General features: G+C 39.7%; 1 protein-coding gene across 1 annotated transcript in view; it reads left to right on the top strand.

Moving 5' to 3' along the window:
- Positions 1 to 19,908, top strand: part of NCKAP1L (NCK associated protein 1 like) — a 168,798-nt gene that overhangs the window by 130,585 nt on the left and 18,305 nt on the right. Inside the window, exon 30 of the mRNA XM_063428368.1 lies at positions 3,000 to 3,089. Coding sequence (XP_063284438.1) covers positions 3,000 to 3,089 — 90 coding nt within the window. The remainder of the gene's footprint in view (positions 1 to 2,999; positions 3,090 to 19,908) is intronic.

Raw genomic sequence — 19,908 nt, 5'->3', positions numbered from 1 at the left:
CCATTCTGGCTTCAGTTTCTGGTTTTTATATTGAATCTGTCATGGTAGGTTCAACTTTAAGCCTTAGCATCTCCCTATGCAATGAATAAATGATTAATTAGTGTGATACATTATAATTTTATATATTTCTTTTTTTTGCTTAAGATGTTAATTAAATATTTCTTTCCAGTGCTGTTGGTGTTTTCATGATTCAAAGTTCACCAACTGCCAGCTCCTGGCTTTTCATGACACTGTAGTTATTGTTCTCTGTAAATTCTAACTCCAAGCAGCACAGCCCTCGCCAATAAAAACATGCTAGCTTCATTGCCAGCCATGAATAAAAAAAAAAAAAAAATGGAAGTTGAAGATATATATATTTTTTTAATTTTAGCTTCTCTAGTCTAAAATATTTATTTAATTATCTGGTCAGTTTTTGATAACTGCAAGTTTAGAGAATAACCTTGCTAGACTCCATCCTTTCTTTCCCAAGTGATAGCATGCATTACGTTATATCAGCCTTTGTGAAGAGACCGTTATGTCTCCCTCAAACATAGTAACAAATACAAGTAGCTCGTTAGACGGGAGCAAGCTCAATGACTTGGGCAAAATTAGTTTTACTGCTACCTTGAGCTATTAACTTATTACAGTTCAGCCAGAGATGCTAATGTCCATCTAGATCTGAATCACAGGAAGATAGTTGAAGCTTCATAAATCCCAGTTAATATATGAAGCCAAATATACCGATTATAGTTCATGAAAAGTATTGTCTCAGTAATTGTGGATGAACATAATATGCTCACAGCTGAAATTCAATTTTATCTCTTTCAATTTTATCTGTTTCTAATCTCCTGCTAGAAAGGTTGATTAAATTGGCAGTACCATGATAGGAGACTAGGAGAATTACATTTTCACAAGAGATCCACAAAAAAAAAAAATACATTTATATATATATATATATATATATATATATATATATATATATATATATATATATATATATATATATATATATATATATATATTTGTTTTATATGTGTATTATGGATACATAATGTAATTAAAGATTTCTAGAGACAATATGAAAAAAACACAAGACTGGAGATGCTATATATTTCATGGGATAAGTACTTGTTATTATTATGTATAGATGACCTGGTGCAATCTTCAGCCTCACACATAAAAATCTTATATAAAACACTTATGAGTATTTCTCCAATGATGAAAGTTCTAGTTGGTGGACTGGAACGTTGACCTGTCTTGCACATGTAATTTTGATGAGTAAATTGAATCATCTTTGGAGAAAGAACCAAGAGTGCTCATTTTAAAGATTTATCTATACCAGAGCTCGGTAATAGTCTGTCTTGGGCAAAGTATTTCCAAAAAATCATGTTTCTACAATTCTGCTAGAATGCAATTCCTGAATATGTAAATAAGCAAGGACAGGCATATTTCAGAATTCATTCTGCATTTCTGTGGTCCACTTAAGCAATTAAGCCCTGATTTAGACTTTGCTGCCAGAAAGACTTCAGCTTTTGGACCAGAACTAAAACTATGCTGATGAGACTTAAAAAGTTGAAATGATACAGTCCATAACTGGGTTTGGACCTTTCTTCAAAACAATCCATGCTTATGTTGCAAAGCTGACTTTAAAATAGAATCACATTATGGGAATTACTATGGAAACCGTCTATCTGTTTGTTTTTTTAATTGTTTTAAGTCTGATGTAACATAGATCTTTGAGTTTAGGGTTATTCACATAAAAAATTTTCATGTCTAATTTGCTTTACATTTGCTTCCTTTAAATACCATAGAATTGACTAAAGGAAAGGTATGGTCATATACTGGGTAGTTAATATCTTTACATGATAAAATACAGTGTAAGCAATTGTATGGGTAATATATAGTATAAATGATATGAAAATGCATCTCTCAGTTTTAAAACTAATCCTTTTAGCATATCTCCCAACATTGGGATGTATGAAATCAGGACGAGTGGCCATACCTTCAAAGGGGCATCGCCAGCAACGCAACTTACTTCACTGGTGACACCCATAATGGGGCCCTCACAGGAAGTGGACGTGGTGTCCATTGAAGATGCACGTTAGCCTGCAAAGTACCTGGGTGACACACAGCATCCAAAGTGGCCCACAACCTACAGGACCATGGAGAGGGCACTACTAAAGCTCTCTCTGCATGTTCCTAGTGGCCACTGCACAGTGCAAGTGTGTCTAATGATGCTACCTAGAGACAGTTCCCACTGGTATGTATGTAGTAATAACCAATCACATCCTTGCCAATCAAACTTGCTATATACCTATGCGCAAAATGCATCAAAGGGTTCTTCCTTCCCCCTTCCCCCTCCCCCACCAAATTCCCTTTGACTTATAATGCCTAAGACTTCTAGGTCAGTGGGCATGTTCAAATTGGTAACTTGTAAGTTCACCATACATTGTCAGGGGAGGTTAAGACCTGAACCTCATCCACGTCATCTCACTCACAGTAACTGACTCCCAACCTGACTGACAAGGACAACCCCCTCCCCCACACACACCTGCCCTGACATGGAACAAATCAGGACACGGGAAAAAAGTGGAGGTAGAGAAGCTGTTGCTGGCCATAATATCAATTGGCACTGAGGCAAGATATTTTATTACAATTCATACATGCCATAGACACTCCCACACACACATACACTACCAATTAGAAGCATCCATACCCACATTCATACATGTGCCATTGTCCGCTTAGCTGTGCTATCTCCCTTGTCCACAGACACCAGGAACATAAATAGAGATGGTGGGACAGAGATTTGTGTTTATTAGGGAACTGAAGAAGGACACAGGATCTAGTACTGGTTTAACATCAGTATCTCTATATAATGTCAGCCTGCTATTGGTTGCTCTTTTTCAAGTATGGGTTTCATCTGTGACAACCTTGAAAGAAAGAGAATGAAGTTGCAGATAAGTAAGCTACCATTCTGTACATTTTATTTCCCATCATGATTTTTTTTTTTTTCTCAGATGGCATCCGTTAGTCTTCTACATCTCGGAGAAGACACAGACAAACTAAAAGCCAGAAACCGAGAGTCTATCTTACTTCTACTGCAGCTTGTAAGTACCCCACTTCTCAATCTTACCTTATTTCCAGGAAGTACCCTTAAGCTGATCCGAGATACTGAGCAAGAATGCTCAGTGTAGCTGTCCGTGCAATAAAACCCACCAGGAGTTTGTTTACAATCTTTCATCCCCTAAAGAAAGGATTACATGACTTGCTTCAAACCTCTCAAGTGCACATTCTCCAAAGGGAAAACAATGCAGGATCGCTGTAAGAAATATGTTGAAAACAAGGATCCTTCTAGTAATTTAGTGAATTATGTTGACATTTAAGGTACAGTGACCAGTTTTTGTAGGGAGACATTTGTAAAAAAAAGATATAGTAATCTTGCCAATATTTTCTATAACCTTCAATAATAACAGAAAATGATTCTAAAAATAACATGTTTTGGTTTTGAACAAGAGGTCTGTTCTCTTGGTGATGCAAAGTTTAAATCTGTACTGTCCAACAGGGGGATGTTTTATATTTTCTACTTTACTTTGGGGGTAGGAAAGTGCAAAATAATTAACTTTGTTTAGTATACCCCCATTCCAAGCCTGTAACCACTTGTATTGGGTTCACTGGGGAAAGCGACCGAGATTGGGCACACATAGATTAGTGTGATAGATAAACCAGATGGATTAGCACAAATATTGTATATACATTTGGACCGAGCTAGAACAGAAACCTTACTATTATTTTCACAGTTCACCAGCTGCGCAGGATGGCCTTAATACGCAGGTCAATTATATACCCTGAATTGCCCCATTTCATTTGATGATTTTGCTCCTGGAAAAGAAGTGTCACCAAGTCATTCTTATTATGATGGATGTCGTTATGTCTGTTTATTATAGGTTCTCATGCATTGGGCTCTACAGTAGCCCGACGGGAATAAAAGAAACAATAGCAATTGCTCACAATACATCTAGTGTACGCAGAAGACATTTTTTTGATAGAGATTTATTTAATGGTGTATTTTTTATTTTTTTTTGCTTTCCTTAATACTCTTTTATTACAATGTTTATTTGTATAGATTTTGACATAGTAGTACAATTAAAGTAGCAGGCTGAACGTTTAGCCTTAAGAAGAACAGATTCAAATCAAACATCGGCTTAATACTTAGATATTAATGAAATAAATAAAAGATTTTACAGTTAATTAGGAAAATGAGAACCTCTAGTAGTCTCACAAACTGTCTTGTAATTACCTGTTACGGAAGGGATCCAACAATTACATTACAATTCTGTTGTGCATTGAAGCACATTGAGGGTCATGACTCACTGTATGTAGAGATATTCTGTGCCTACCTTCCTGCACTGCTTTCCTTCAGTAGGCTCAAGAGAAGACACCCTAACTCTTATATTAGCTACACGTTCACACAGGTACTTCTCAAACTGGTGGGACCAAAAACATTGGATTTGTATAGGAGCTTAGAAAGAGGATTATCCAACGCATAGTACAGAATCCCATAGCTGGTGTGTAGGAGGGCATGGAGAATATTGTCACGCATTACATTTTTGCAGGCATAGATATAGTAAGAATAAAAAAAAAAAATGTAAGCATAGTCGAAAGAAGTATGGCGTGTTCTCATAGTGAGACAATTCCGTCAAATGTTTTAGACCCAAATTTATCAATAAACTGCGCTAGTAAATATTTTGACACCATTTCATTTCATATCAAGATTAACGTTTATGTTACCATGTCAACATTACATCCTAGGGATCAAAAATGTAATTTGAGTTCAATTTTGGAAAAAGAGAATGGCATCTGGTAGGAAAAGGTTTCAAAGTACAAATTAATGACAGATGAAAGAGGTTCCCAGATTATTACATCTAATCTGTCTCTTACTTGTAGTAGTATCTCTATAGCCTATTGGTTGATTTAGCCTATTTTATGATTAGCTGTTTACAAAAGTTAAACCAAGTCTATGGTGTTTGTTTGTGTCATCCCCTTCTTTATATGCTACTTTTCGTCTACTATTTCCCTGTTCTGTTTGCCTATCCGTATTGCATGTGTGTCAATTAGTGTTTTTTAATGCATGGAATTCTCATACCTCTCATTCACTGTTATGTCTACTTTTAATCTCTCCCTCTGTTCTTGCTCTCTCCATCAACTATTTTCTCTCTCTGTCATCCCTCCTCTTACCAGATTTATATTCGAGAAGTGTACCCAGATTTACAGGCAAAAGCAATTTAAATGCAAATACCTCTAGAGGGCCAGAGCGTCTAATGAGAGTGGACAGCGCTGTTACTGTAGGATGGTGTACAAGTTAGGAGTTAATGTGTCAGACCTTGCAGCCATGCTTAGGAGATTTAGAAGAGGCAGAGATGCCCTTAATCTTCACTGCCAGGGTGCTTAAAAATTGTCTAGAGCAATGTGCCACCAACACACTCTGTTTATTAAAAACAGAGGCTGATAAAAGGTATTCCAAGGACCTAATAGAAGAAGTAGATTAACATGAAGGCTTATCGTTTGCAACTTGATGGAAAATATTCACGTGATCACGGCCTGAGGGGGATAGCAGTTCTTTGCCCAGGACAACTGCAGTTTATTGCTTGAAGCAAAGAACAATGTATGACAACATTGCACACATTGGTTTTACAAGCTCATCATTCATCTGATAAATCTAATGCTGTGTTTGCAGCTGTTAGCAGTATAATCAAAGCAGATCATTCAGCTAGATGTTTAATCTCCCCTTAGAAATCTTATATGTCTTAATATGAGAAAGAAAACCTATTCATAAGGAGAGTGCATACCATATTTTAAAAATTCTAAATAAGGAGCATTAAGATTTCTGTCTTTGAATATATAATTATTGTTATTATTGCCATTTATATAGCACCAACTTATTCTGCAGCACTTTACAATTTTATTAAATGGACTTTAACAACCAATAAGACAAACTATTTTGACAGGAACAATAGGTTGAGGAGGACTCTGCTCAAACGAGCTTACACTCCAGAAAAAGAAGGGTATAAAAACACAATAGAAATTGTAAAAGGATTGGAGACTATCCCTTTTTGACATAGGGAAGCCTCTTTCAGAGGTCTACCAGGTCTGCGGTGATGGCAGATACCAGCACTTTGCGAATGAGCAAAATGTGTGAATCCCTGTGAGTGCAGGGGACTTTGAAATCAAGGTAAATCTTCAGTGTCTTTGCTTTTCAGGTGATATTCCATAACCTGCCTTGCGGGAAGTCACTCATATCCCTGATTGTTTTATGTTCTAAAGTTAATATATAGTTCTAAAGTTAATCCTGTTGTTAATTACAGTAGTACGTAGCTCGGCACCATATCGGAGCAGTTAAGCTCAGGTGGCATGGAGGTTACTGGTAGGGCACTAAAGTTCTGTCACACATTTCCCTGTGTGTGCTGACTCGTTAGCCTAGGGAGGGATCATTATAGTAAGAGTGAGGCATTTGTTCATCATCTGCCTTGTGATGAAATACTAGGCGGAGATGTGCACTAATCACATGGGACATACAACTTAGGGATGAGACCGATAGCAAGGTGTATGGATAACAAACGAGTCAAATCAAAACAATACAGTGTAATATAGTTCATAAGAGCTGTTGTAGAATTACATCTAAAAACAGAGTTTCATCAGTAAACAGAGAGTCTGGTTAAACTCATGCTGAGTCCCATTCCACTGACCGTTCGAGGGAAACTGGAGGACAATGAGGGGGTGGGTATAGCATAGATTGACAATGCTGATTAACAAATGTACCATGTACTATGCGGATTGTCCACATGTGACATACATAGACAAAAACAAAGACAGAAATTAAAATATAGAAAAATAAACATGAGGGGTCTATGGCCAGCAGACACAGGAGTGGTGTAGTTGTCATCTGTAGAGGGTATGTTACCAGTTTTGCATACATTTTACCCATGGTTCCCAAATTGAGCAAAAGGGAGGACTGGATTTCTTCCATAATTCTGATCGAATGCAGTCTTTGGGTCCATTCCCTAATGGATGGAATGTTAGGATATTTCCACTTAGTCAGGAAAATTAAATTTGCAGCCATTAGTAGATGAGTGAGAAAAATGTGTTGAAGTAGACAAGGATAGAATAGGAATACCAGTGTTTCAGGTAGGTGGGGTAATCGGATACCGTTTATAGTCTTGATCATAGTTGCTACTCTCGTACAGTATCCTTGAGTGGACATAGCCAGCAGGAGTGAGCTAGTGAAGCCCCTGGTCGGGTGTATTTCCAGCACAAGTAAGGTGTATTTGGAAATAGGTTATGCAATTTGGCTGGTGAGCAGTGCCATCTGAATATTCTCTTGTATCCACTTTCTTGTATGTTATTACAGATTGAGGAAGTGTGTATCTGTGTAAAAATTGTTCTCCATTGTGATGTTGAAAGTTGAATGTTTAAGTCTGCAGCCCATGATGTTGTAAAGGGAGGCAAGCTGTTTTTATGATCCATAAAATGTAGAAAGATGTTTTTTTTTAACATTATGGGTTTCACATTGTGTTCGAGAGTTGAGAGGGTGAGAGAGCCTGTCAAAAAAGACATGTCTGCTTTCTTCTTTTATATATATATATATATATATATATATATATATATTTATATAATTTCAGTGAAGTAGGGGTGTCTTCTTGGATTAAGCTGGAAAGGGGTCTTATCACTGCACCTTTAAGACGTGAACCTAGTTTAAGGTATCTGGAATCATGAGATGGTTGGAGGCGTTGGAAAGATCTGGCCTGTAGTACAGGTTAGAAGAGCGGGTTGTGTGTTAAGGGATAGAGAGGGGATGGGTGTGGAGATATGTCTTGTAAGTCTCTCATATGGATCCGAACACGGAGTGTAGGCAATATGGTGGGGTGTGTAGAGTGGCGAGGAAGTTAAAATACGTGAGTCACTTTCTGCCAAGGGACAGTGTGGAACTTGAAACATAATGCTTTGTAGGTGTACCCACTGTTTAACCAATGGTGAGGTAGTCCAGTCATAAATTCTAGTCAACATGGTAGCTTTATAGGATTGCCCCATGCGTGGGAAGTCCAAACCTCCACAGAGCTTATGTCTGATTAAGACACCATTAGAAACATTGTCTTGTTTATGAGCCCAGATGGAAGTGGTAAAGAGTTGTGTGAATATAGTAAAGAATGACTTAGGAATGGGTATGGGAAGAGTTATGAAAGTATGTTTTTAGGTCACATAAAGTGATGCTACTTGCATTTTGTGTTCACCATACCATTGTGTTCCCTGAGTAATGCTCAAGTCGTGGTTATTTGTATCTTAAGCCTTTAGAGAAATAATAGAACCGTAGACCCACTCTTATAAATATTTAAAATGTTCTAAACATGTGTATAGATTAGTACAGCTAGTGCTTATTACTGCAACTGATCAAAATTAAGGAAAACAATCTCATCTTTCCAGTTCCTTCTCGATTATAATATGGCAATTAGTTTTCTCTCTGGACCAAGAAGCTATTAATAATATTACTAATTGATATTATAATTCCGTATAACCTGCCAAATTTTCAATTCATTATTTTGTTGTTGTTGTTTTCTTGGATTCCTTTTGTCTGTGTTAGAAAAACAGATACACTGACAGTGAGGGTATGAACAAGATATAATGTTGGAGTAGGCAATAAAAAGAAATGACAATGGCGTAATGGAATAAAGTTATGTGAGTTATAACATGACATAATGAGATTCAAACAAGAGGTCAGTGTCAATATTACGATCTATAGAAAACCCCAAGAGATAAATACAAAGATAAAACAGGAAAGAAAAGAAGAGAATATACTGAAACACACACAGGGGGCTGCTTGCAAAATAGAACGACTGTTGGCTCTTTCAAGCAGACATAATAATACCCTATACGATAAGAAAATGATTTAGGCATGCAGATATAGAAACTGCTGTTTTGAGATTTACAGGAACAGACTACTTTGCTGATGTATATGAGCAATGTGGAATGATTTTAAATCTTAGAATCAGTCTAGTGGCTTGTTCTCCTTAGCATACCATCGTATGGCATTAATGAAACTATTCTCTGGAGTTAAGGGTGTGATGGTTATTACCAACTCTGTGTGTAAAAGAACACTTTCCACACCTTTCAACTGATGTGGTAAAAAGAGGTAGGTGTGCTTCTAATTTGTTCTTATGAACAAGGGTAAAAGTGATTATGAACATCTAGAAAAATACCTTTTGTTCCCTTTGCGAGTGTATATATATAGCATGTTTGGGTATAAAATATCTGTTAAATAATATAATAAAGTGATTTCAACCTAGCACTGGCAAATTCGGGATTCTATTTATTTTAATAGCATTGTTTAAATGGAATAATTCTGAAGATGATAACCACAGGGTTAGATTTGAAGTCACAGACTTTAGAGATACCATTCCTTTCCATTAATGCGAAGGCAAGGGCACAAATCATTTTATTTTTAAAGCTGGGGAAAGCATTTTTATAATTTTCTAAAAACAGCATATTATGAATTCTAAAAATCTCTACTCTTACATAAAGCATGAGGGTTTGTCAGAAAAAGGAACATTAGCAGAAGGGCATGGATAGGTAACCGGGGAACTTTGAAATCTCTCTGTGTTTCCATGGACACTCAACTAGTACAAATAGGAACAAATTAAATTGTACCATCATGGAAAGCTCTTATCTGCAAATGCGAATTGTTTTGAGACCCCCCACCCCCATCTTAGATTTGTGTAAAAGAGAACAAGAGAGCCTGTCCTCAAGGAATTTAAACTAATTAAAATCAGGTGTTTGAACTCCGATTTCCATCAAGAAAATGCTTCCTAAGATCAATACATTGTAAGAGACCAAAGACATAATAATTATTAGGAATTTTATATTCAATTTATGTTAATCTTTTCCAAAACGCAGACCCATATAACATAAAAATAAATGGAGTTATCTTGAACTTGAATGGAAAGTGCAAATATAAGAAGACAATGGATTACTACACTACCTAGAGTCACTTTACCGCACCAGACATACAGTACCAGATCATACAAAAAGGTCTCCCACTTATATCTCAAAAATAGTCTATAGCCCTAATCAACTATTTCAAATGCCATTTCTACTTCAAAAGAAGCTGAATTGTCCCAGCCTAAATGATTGTGATTGTGATAAGAACTGATATAAGCAGAGGCATTAGCCCACTGAATAAATGTAAACTGGTTATTCGGAGCCAGTTCGAGTAGTAAGACCTCTAACCCCTTGTCTGGAGGTTGGTGTCTTTACCTCCAGCCAATCACGTGGTGCACCAATTTAGTTCCGCGTATCTCTCTACCTCCTCTTCCGGCAGTTTAGAACGCTGCCCTTCTACCTCTCCTTATGATGAGGTGCTCGCTGCACGCCAAGGTAATGATGTAAGTGCAGCGCATCAACATCACTTTTGACACCCCCTTATATTTGGGGGGCATGGCTATGCCAAATCACTTAAACAAATACCAAACCAATGTTCCTTGCCCTAATGTGTTTATAGTACTCTTTCCTGTGATTTTGACCAGCTTTCCTTTTGATCATTCTGACCTCTGTTAACCTTGACCAGGCTTAGTTTTCTCGTTGATCTGTTTTCTCAAATCCCTTGACCTCAGCTAGTTATACTATTACTCTGACTTTCCGAGAAGCCCGGCCATCTCTAAGGACCGGTAATACCTTCTATCCAGTGGTATTTTCTGGTTTTCATACACTTCATGATTGGGTCAAGCTTACCGTGACAGGAACTTTTTTGAATCATTTAACACTGAGATTGGTTAAAGACACGATCTGTTATTACAGCAGACTCTGGAATCCATCACCAATATTTTATCTGGAAACATAGAACAATGCAAATTGCTTATATATTATTTAATAACAATATATTAAATAATAATGGAAAACCAGCAGGAAATGAGGTGAGATGTAGAATAGAACTTGGTTGAAAGAATACCAAAGCTGTTTGGTCAAAAAAATGTCGAATTTTGACAGAACATATAATATTAAAAATAATAATATGTTAACATTGGTGGGCTGGATTTCATCGTGTGGGAGAAATGTGGTAACACTTGTTGGATAAAAATAATTTAATAGTTGAAGGAATTGTTATATTGGAATTTTGGCATAACCAAGAGCTGACACTTGGTAATATTATATTTTGCAAACAGATTTGATTTTAGAATATACATGGTATTATTGGCTGCCTTGGCACAACCAGGGCATACCATGTAAATTAAACTCTGTGGTGCCAGGAGGCTGCCCAGAATGTGTGCGGAACTTTGGAAAACATGAGTTAACGTGCAAGGGCTTGAGGTCTGAGTGTGTGCAGGTGTACCCAGAGTATCATGGGGTGATGATGTCATGCTGGTATAAAGTACTGCAGAAGTAAGTGTGTTTTATACTCTGCTGCACTACTCATGTTCAGCAAATGCCTCAACAACATTTACTACGGCCAGGGAATAAGGAACTGTCATTTCCAGAGGTCAGTCATTCGAACAGTCCTATTAAATCTCAGTGTAATCCTGCTGGCAATTGTATAGATTTCTCAATAACTGCTATTGATCTCAAGTGTCTGAAAAGCATTGATCTGTGATCTCTTAGTCTGTGAACCTTAAAGGAAATTCTTGTGGTAATTGCTTGATATAAAGATTTAACTTCTAGTTTATGTAATTCTCATGTAATAACTGCACCTGCTTTTTTTCCTTGCTTATCGTTTGAATTTAAAAAAAATTGCATTAAAATATGCAAAACAGAAATCTGTTTATTTTTCGGATAAATATTTTATTCTAATTTGTATTATTTATTATTATTATCGCCATTTATATAACGCCAACAGATTCCGTAGCGTTTTACAATATTATGAGAGGGGGGATTTAACTATATTTAGGACAATTACAAGAAAACAATAGGTTAAAGAGGACCCTGCTCAAACGAGCTTACAGTTTATAGGAGAACTTACAGTCTATATGAGTTGGAAGTTACCAAATCCTACAATGTAGCATTTATACAAGTCAGGGTCAATAAAAGTAATGCTACTAAAGGGACACTGTATTTACTCAGACCATTTCAGCTCATTGAAGTGGTCTAAGTGCAATGTCCCATGTCTCTTAACCCTACAGTGGTAATTATTGCAGTTTCTAAGAAACTGCAATAAGTACCTCTCAGAGTTAACTCTACCTCTAGTGGCTGTGGGACATTGGCATTGGATTCAGGAAAGTGACTGAAGGAATGTTAACACCTTCAGCACCGCAGGAGGAGGGTGAGGGAGGGGGACTCTGTAGGAACCTATAGTGACAGGAAATGGCTTTGTTTTTCTGGGACTATAGAATCGCTTTAATTTGGATAAGATTAATATTCAGTCCACAGATTGTGCCTGTAAGCTAGAGACAAGGTGAATATACATTTTCAAATAAAAGGGATACTTCAAGCACCATTGATAAGGACATTTAAACGTTAAATTGTCCTTAAAAGATTTAACACTTAAGATGTGTCCCCAAGTGCCGGTCTGCAGCTCTCCTCATGCAATATCATTAGCGTAAACAGCGAAGGGGCAGAAGTGATTGACTAAGAGTGTCCACTGAGGCTCTCTGCCTATCACTGGTTGCCCATCGCTAACAAAGATTAGCAATGTATGCATATTTACATGTCTTGGGCAGAGAGTGAAAGGCTGAAAGGGTAATTTCACATAGCCCGAACAAGCAAAAGAGGAGAGCTGCAAATGGGCACCTAGAGACACATTTTAAAGGAACAATGTAGAGTTAGGTATACAAATGTGCATTCTGAACACTATAGTATCCAAGCTTGATGATCTCAGCCAATCCAAAGCTTCCGCATAGGAAAGCATTGGAAGGCTAGTGCACATGCACGGCAAAATGCTGCACTGTGCCAATCAGATGATCTCTATGAGGCCATCTGATTAGAATCTATTTCTGAGTAAGGCCCTCTACTGGCTGTTAAAGCGACAGCCACTGGAGGCATTTAAACATTCCAGTTCCTGCAGAACTTTCACTGTCAGGGTTAAAAGGAAAGGGCTATATTGGGTGATACAATCTCACTTATTTATGGAAATTAATTAGTTGTTGCTTAGAAAGTCCTAGTGCTGTGTATTGCAGGACAGAATGAACAGGGGTCTGATGATAATTCTGGCGCTCTGACAGGACACATACTAGTAAAATTTGTAAGATATCACCTTTGGTGAAAAACAGCTTTTAGATAAAACTAATTAGAAAGTTTACAACAATTAAAAAGATCTGTGATTCAATAATTCCTGTTAAATCTTAGTGTTATCCTACTGTAATTGGTTTAGTTATATTAATAACATCTATTGATCTCAATGACATTAAATATATTGCTTTTTGATCCCTTGGTTTTTGGGCTCTAAAGCACGTTCTGCTAGAAATTGCTTGAAATTAAAAATGTATTTCTAGTTTACACCAATTCCCATGTAAATACTGTCTGTACCTATTTATGTTCTATGCCTGTTATTAAAATCCAGTTCTCCACGCACACCAGTGGCACAAGTTTACTCTTCATTGGAACAGAATTGGTAGATACCTAAACCTGAACAGATAGTATGCTTTGAGAACTGGGCCAGGTACTGCTGTTATAATGGTCTTTATATCAGTTGAGAAATATTTCAATATGTTATACAGTAACAAAGACACCTGTGTTTAGTTTGTACTCAGCACTTTATCAGATTCCTTATGAATTAGAAGATACCAGGATCTACGGTAATTTTTACATTGATTTTTCATGAATTTCATTATTATAATCATTGATTATTAAGAATTATGAAGCACAAATGCCTGACTTTTAACATATATACCGTATATAGAATTTAGGATCTGTGATGTTTCAGTGGGCTCGCATCTCTTATTAATAAAGACGCAACATTTCAATTATTACACAGACTAATTGTAAAACAGCATCCGTTGTTAAGTAAATAAAATCTAGCCATTTGCTGAAACCAGGTTTTGGCAGCCTTAGACACACACATTTCTTGGCTAGGCTGAGCACTAAGTGTGATGGGTATTGTAACACACAGCAGCTAAAATAGAACAAGGACTCTTATTCCTGGCTGGAACACAGGAGAGAAGGAGCATATAAAAAGTATCAGCCAAATGGTCACTCTGGCTTGCGATGAACAAAATTAATTTAATCTGGACATCAATATATTTTGAGATTTTGTAGCATATATTTGTGAAAAATGTGTGCACTCACAGATCTTGTGCAAAATTGTGGTTTAATAGAAAAAATAAATGTTTACATCTGTAATGCAATCGATGTTTTCAAACTCCTAAGGGTCTTTTTCAAGATCACTGAGTGTACATTATTGTGACAATAAAGCACTTACCAATGAAATGGGTGTAAAAACCATGCGAACTCCCACCACCCTCAGACAGATTTCGACCCGGAAGCGACGAGAAGCCGCATGTCACGTCACCACATCGTGACGTACTGCGGAAACAAACGTGGTTGATTAGTTACCCATCAACAAGTGAGATGGTGATTAGAAGTGTAGACTGGCTGAAGTGTAGACTTGTCCTTCCGATAAGGAAACTGCTTACTACCACAATTTAGGTATGTGCCAATCACCTGGTACCTATCTTACACCCATCCCATTCTCTGATAGGGTAAAGTCAACTGGCTGCCCTTTTCCACTACGTCCATAGTTAGCTATATCAATGTCCGTGAGGCCAACACCCATCCTCATTAACACTCCCTACTGGTATTCACGAGTGTCAGAACCTATAGTCTGCTCTACTTGACCTCCTCAACACTGACCTATTACTCAAGAAAGAGTTGGACAATGGATTCATTATAGGCCATTTCTCACATCCACCTTTCTTGTGCTGGCGTACCAACCCCATAGGTATAGTCACAGGGAAATCTAACAATAAAAAACGTCTAATTATCGATCATTGGCCCCACATTCATTGCCTAATCTTAGCCTTAATTCACTGATCCCCTCTGAAGAGTTTTCCTTGCACTACGCCACAGTGGATGATGCTATCCACGCCATACTAAAGGTAGGGGTTGGTGCTTGGTTGGGAAAAACAGACATTTCCAATGCCTTCGCGCTTTTACCCATACATCCATCCCTGTGGCATGTGCACGGTATAAGGTGGAGAGACAGGTATTACTTTGCCACTCGTCTGACATTTGGTGCTAAGAGTTGTCCCAAGTTGTTTGACTTGTTTGCCGGCACTCTGTGTTGGCTTCTTCTCAATATCTGTGATTGCCCTTCAGTCATACATTACTTAGACGACTTTCTCACAATCGAGGACCCCCACGCTACCCCTGTTAGCATTCAAAAGATGATGGCTCTTTTTTCATCCCTCAAGGTTCCACTTTCACGGGAAAAAAATTTAGGTCCTTCCACCAAAGTTATCTTCCTGTGTATTCAACTAGACACGGAAAAATTACAAGCAAGGTTACCGATAGAGAAGGTACAGCATATCAGGGAAACAGTGGAATGTTTTCTTGCCAAGAATACGTGTACTAGGGTAGAACTACAATCTTTACAAGGTACGTTGAACTTTGCTATGAGAATTATTCCACAGGGCCAGGCATTTATTTCCCGATTGCTGTGCCTTATTCCCCATCTTCATTAAGACAATAGTTCCACATCTTTGGATATGCAAGCCAAAGTAGACTTACACATGTGGCTTAGGTTCTTGTTCCATTGGAATGGGAAAGCAATGTTAATTTCTCCCATCTCGGTTCATTCCCCCGTAGTCTGGACCGATGCTGCAGCCCACACAGGGTTTGCAGCGATCTTTGGTGACTCCTGGTTCAGAGACTCATGGCCAGTCGAGACCCTTGGTCTACCCTCGTTCCACACAACTTCAGCTTTGTTTGAAGTCTACCGTATTGTGGCCGCCTCGAAGGCCTGGGGTTATCAGTGGAAGGGTAAAATGGTAAAATGTTTTTCTGACAATAAAGCAGCTTCTCTTCTAAAGGCAGATTCTCATCCCTCACTATCACGAGAGTCATTAGACAGCTCACATGGTTGGCAGCTACACTACAGTTTCAGATCACTTGCATACACATCCCTGGATGCACTAATAAAGCTGCTGATGCATTATCTTGTGCTAATTTTCAGGATCACTTCAAAGTACACCCAACAGCCAACAACAGCCCTGTCAACACCCCCTCATTCCGAGACTTAATCCTGGACTAAATCGCATATTGGCATACAACAGATTTCTGGCTAGCTCAGCCTTTTCGGCCAATACGTGTTAACTAGTGATGTCCCGAACGGTTCGCAGGCGAATAGTTCCTGGCGAACATAGCTTGTTCGCGTTCGCCATGGATGGCGAACATATGCGATGTTCGGCCCGCCCCCTATTCGTCATCATTGAGTAAACTTTGACCCTGTACCTCACAGTCAGCAGACACATTCCAGCCAATTAGCAGCAGACCCTCCCTCACAGACCCTCCCACCTCCTTGACAGCATCCATTTTAGATTCATTCTGAAGCTGCATTCTTTTTTTTTAATTATTATTTTTTTAGACAGAATTGTGTTATATTTGAGCATGCTAGGCTGAACGTGCGAATATCATGGCTAGTTGCACTGAGGGTATGAGTATATAGCAGTACATTGTTGTGAAAGATGGCTGTCATGTTTAGGGTGTAGCTTGCACGTTATCAACTGTCAGGGCCGCCATCAGGGGGTGACAACCGTGACAGTTGTCACGGGCCCGGCGGCCCTGGGGGGCCCGGACTGCTCTGGCAGTCCAGGGCCCCACTTTCCCTCCCTGCACACATAGATAGCGAATATCGCTATCTATGTGTGCAGCCGCGGGCCCCCAGCTCCCTGTTACCGCAGAGGGGGCCCAGGCAGCACACAGCCTCTTCTCTTCTCCTCCCTGCTAATAACTCTCGCGAGACCCGGTTGCCATGGCAACGCTCCGCGGGTCTCGCGAGAGTTATTGGAGGAGAGAAGAGGAGAGGCTGTGTGCTGCCTGGGCCCCCTCTGCAGTAACAGGGAGCCGTGGGGCCCCACCATGCCACCGGACCACCAGGGATGGAATCTCGCCCCTCCCTAGACACAGGTAAGCAGGGAGGGGGGAGAAACAATTTAATTAATTAAATTTTTTTTTTTTAAATAATGTTAAAATGCCCCCCCTCCCCCTCCTCATTGGACATTTACACACACACACACACTACATACACTGACACACACACACACACTGCATACACTGACACAACACACACTGCATACACTGACACAACACACACTGCATACACTAACACAACACACACTCTGCATACACTGACACAACACACTCTGCATACCCTGACACAACACACACTGCATACACTAACACAACACACACTGCATACACTAACACAACACACACTCTGCATACACTGACACAACACACACACTGCATACACTAACACAACACACACTCTGCATACACTGACACAACACACACTGCATACACTAACACAACACACACTGCATACACTGACACAACACACACTCTGCATACACTGACACAACACACACACTGCATACACTAACACAACACACACTCTGCATACACTAACACAACACACACTGCATACACTAACACAACACACACTGCATACACTAACACAACACACACTGCATACACTAACACAACACACACTGCATACACTAACACAACACACACTGCATACACTAACAACACACACTCTGCATACACTGACACAACACACACACTGCATACACTAACACAACACCCACTCTGCATACACTGACACAACACACACCGCATACACTAACACAACACACACACACACTGCATACACTAACACACACTGCATACACTGACACAACACACACTCTGCATACACTGACACAACACACACACTGCATACACTAACACAGCACTCACTGCATACACTAACACAACACACACTGCATACACTAACACAACACACACTGCATACACTAATACAACACACACTGCATACACTAACACACACAGTGCATACACTAATACAATACACACACTGCATTCACTAATACAACATGCACTCTGCATACACTACACACTAACACACTCACTGCATCCACTATACTGACACACACTCTGCATTCGCTACACATTACCACACTCTGCATTCACTACACTAACACACTCTGCATTCACTACACTAACACACACTCTGCATCCGCTACACACTAACATAATCTCTGCATTCACTACACATTAACACTCTGCATTCACTACACTAACACAGACTCTGCATCCGCTACACACTAACACACTCTCTGCATTCACTACACTAACACACACTCTGCATCCGCTACACACTAACATACTCTCTGCATTCACTACACATTAACACTCTGCATTCACTACACTAACACAGACTCTGCATCCACTACACACTAACACACTCTCTGCATTCACTACAGTAACACACTCTCTGCATTCACTACACTAAGACACTCTCTGCATTCACTACACATTAACACACACTCTGCATTCACTACAAATTTACACACACACTACATTCATTACACTGACACACTCTGCATTCACTACACCCTAACACACACTCTGCATTTATTACACACTAACACACACTCTGCATTCACTAAACTGTGCACACACTCTGGATTCACTATACTGACATACACTCTGCATCAACTGTACACACAGCATCCACTACACAAACATCCTGTATTCACAGTACACACACTACATCCACCACAAATTGAAACATTCTGCATTCACTATACACAGACACTGTGTCTAATACACACACTACATCCACTACAAACACTGCATCCACTAAACACATTTCATCTAGTACATACAAACACTACATCCACTACACAAACACACACTACATCACTGTACACACACTACATCCACTACTCAAACACTCTCTGCATTCACTACACATTAACACTCTGCATTCACTACACTAACACACACTGCATCCGCTACACACTAACACACCCTCTGCATTCACTACACATTTACAAACACTCTGCATTCACTGCACTAACACACACACTACATTCATTACACTGACACACTCTGCATTTACTACACACTAGCACACACTCTGCATTCATTCGCAGCTTGAGGTGGTGGAAGCTTGTTTTGTCGGGTGTTCGGATCTGTCCCGGTGGTGCTTCACGTCTGGTGCGGGATTGTGGTGGCTTAAGGTGGAGGCGAGTGCTTGACGTGGGGCAGGCTCTGCATTTCTGTTTGTGCCTCCGGTCCCGTCTTCGACGCCTTTTGCGTTGGTGAATTTTAATGGGGACTGCTTTGCTTAGCTGTGGTGGAGCTGGTTGGGGCTGTGGTGGAGCTTGTTGGGGCTTCCTGCTTGTTATTTGCTTCCAAAATTGATCAAATAGTCTGTCCAGCTTAGACTCAATATCCTGCCATGCTTTGCTGGTACCAGGAGGACACGCGGCTGCCGCCATATTGGGAGAGTCGCAGATGAGTATGTCAGCCTGGGCAGCTGTGCTCTGTGCGTCCATTAGCTCCAGACAGCCTCTCAGGGGTGGACCGGGATAACCCCCACCGGTCCGAGGGGGGGGGGGTGTAATGGAGCTTCTGCCGGGAAGTAGCTGCCCCTGGGCATCCCAGGATCGGGAGATCGGCCGCCTCTCCCACCCGGTGAGCGCCAGGCCACACTTGCCACGTGGAGATAAGTAAGACTCTGTCGAGTTGCTGACCGCTATTAAGCATGTCGGGTCGGTCAAGTAGGAGCAACATTGCTGGGTCATCCCCTTCTGGGGTGAAATTCGCTTGTTGATAGCTGCTTAAAGTGAGATATTGAGGCAGCTCACACGAAGTGCATCTTTCCTCCATGACAGCTAGGCCCCGCCCCCCGGAAGCTGCATTCTTAGTGAGAGGAGGGACAGT

The sequence above is a fragment of the Pelobates fuscus genome, chromosome 1, assembly GCF_036172605.1.
Source record: "Pelobates fuscus isolate aPelFus1 chromosome 1, aPelFus1.pri, whole genome shotgun sequence".
NCBI lineage: Eukaryota > Metazoa > Chordata > Amphibia > Anura > Pelobatidae > Pelobates > Pelobates fuscus.
Note: the sequence above shows the minus strand (reverse complement) of the source record. Positions and strands in the feature narration are given on the sequence as shown.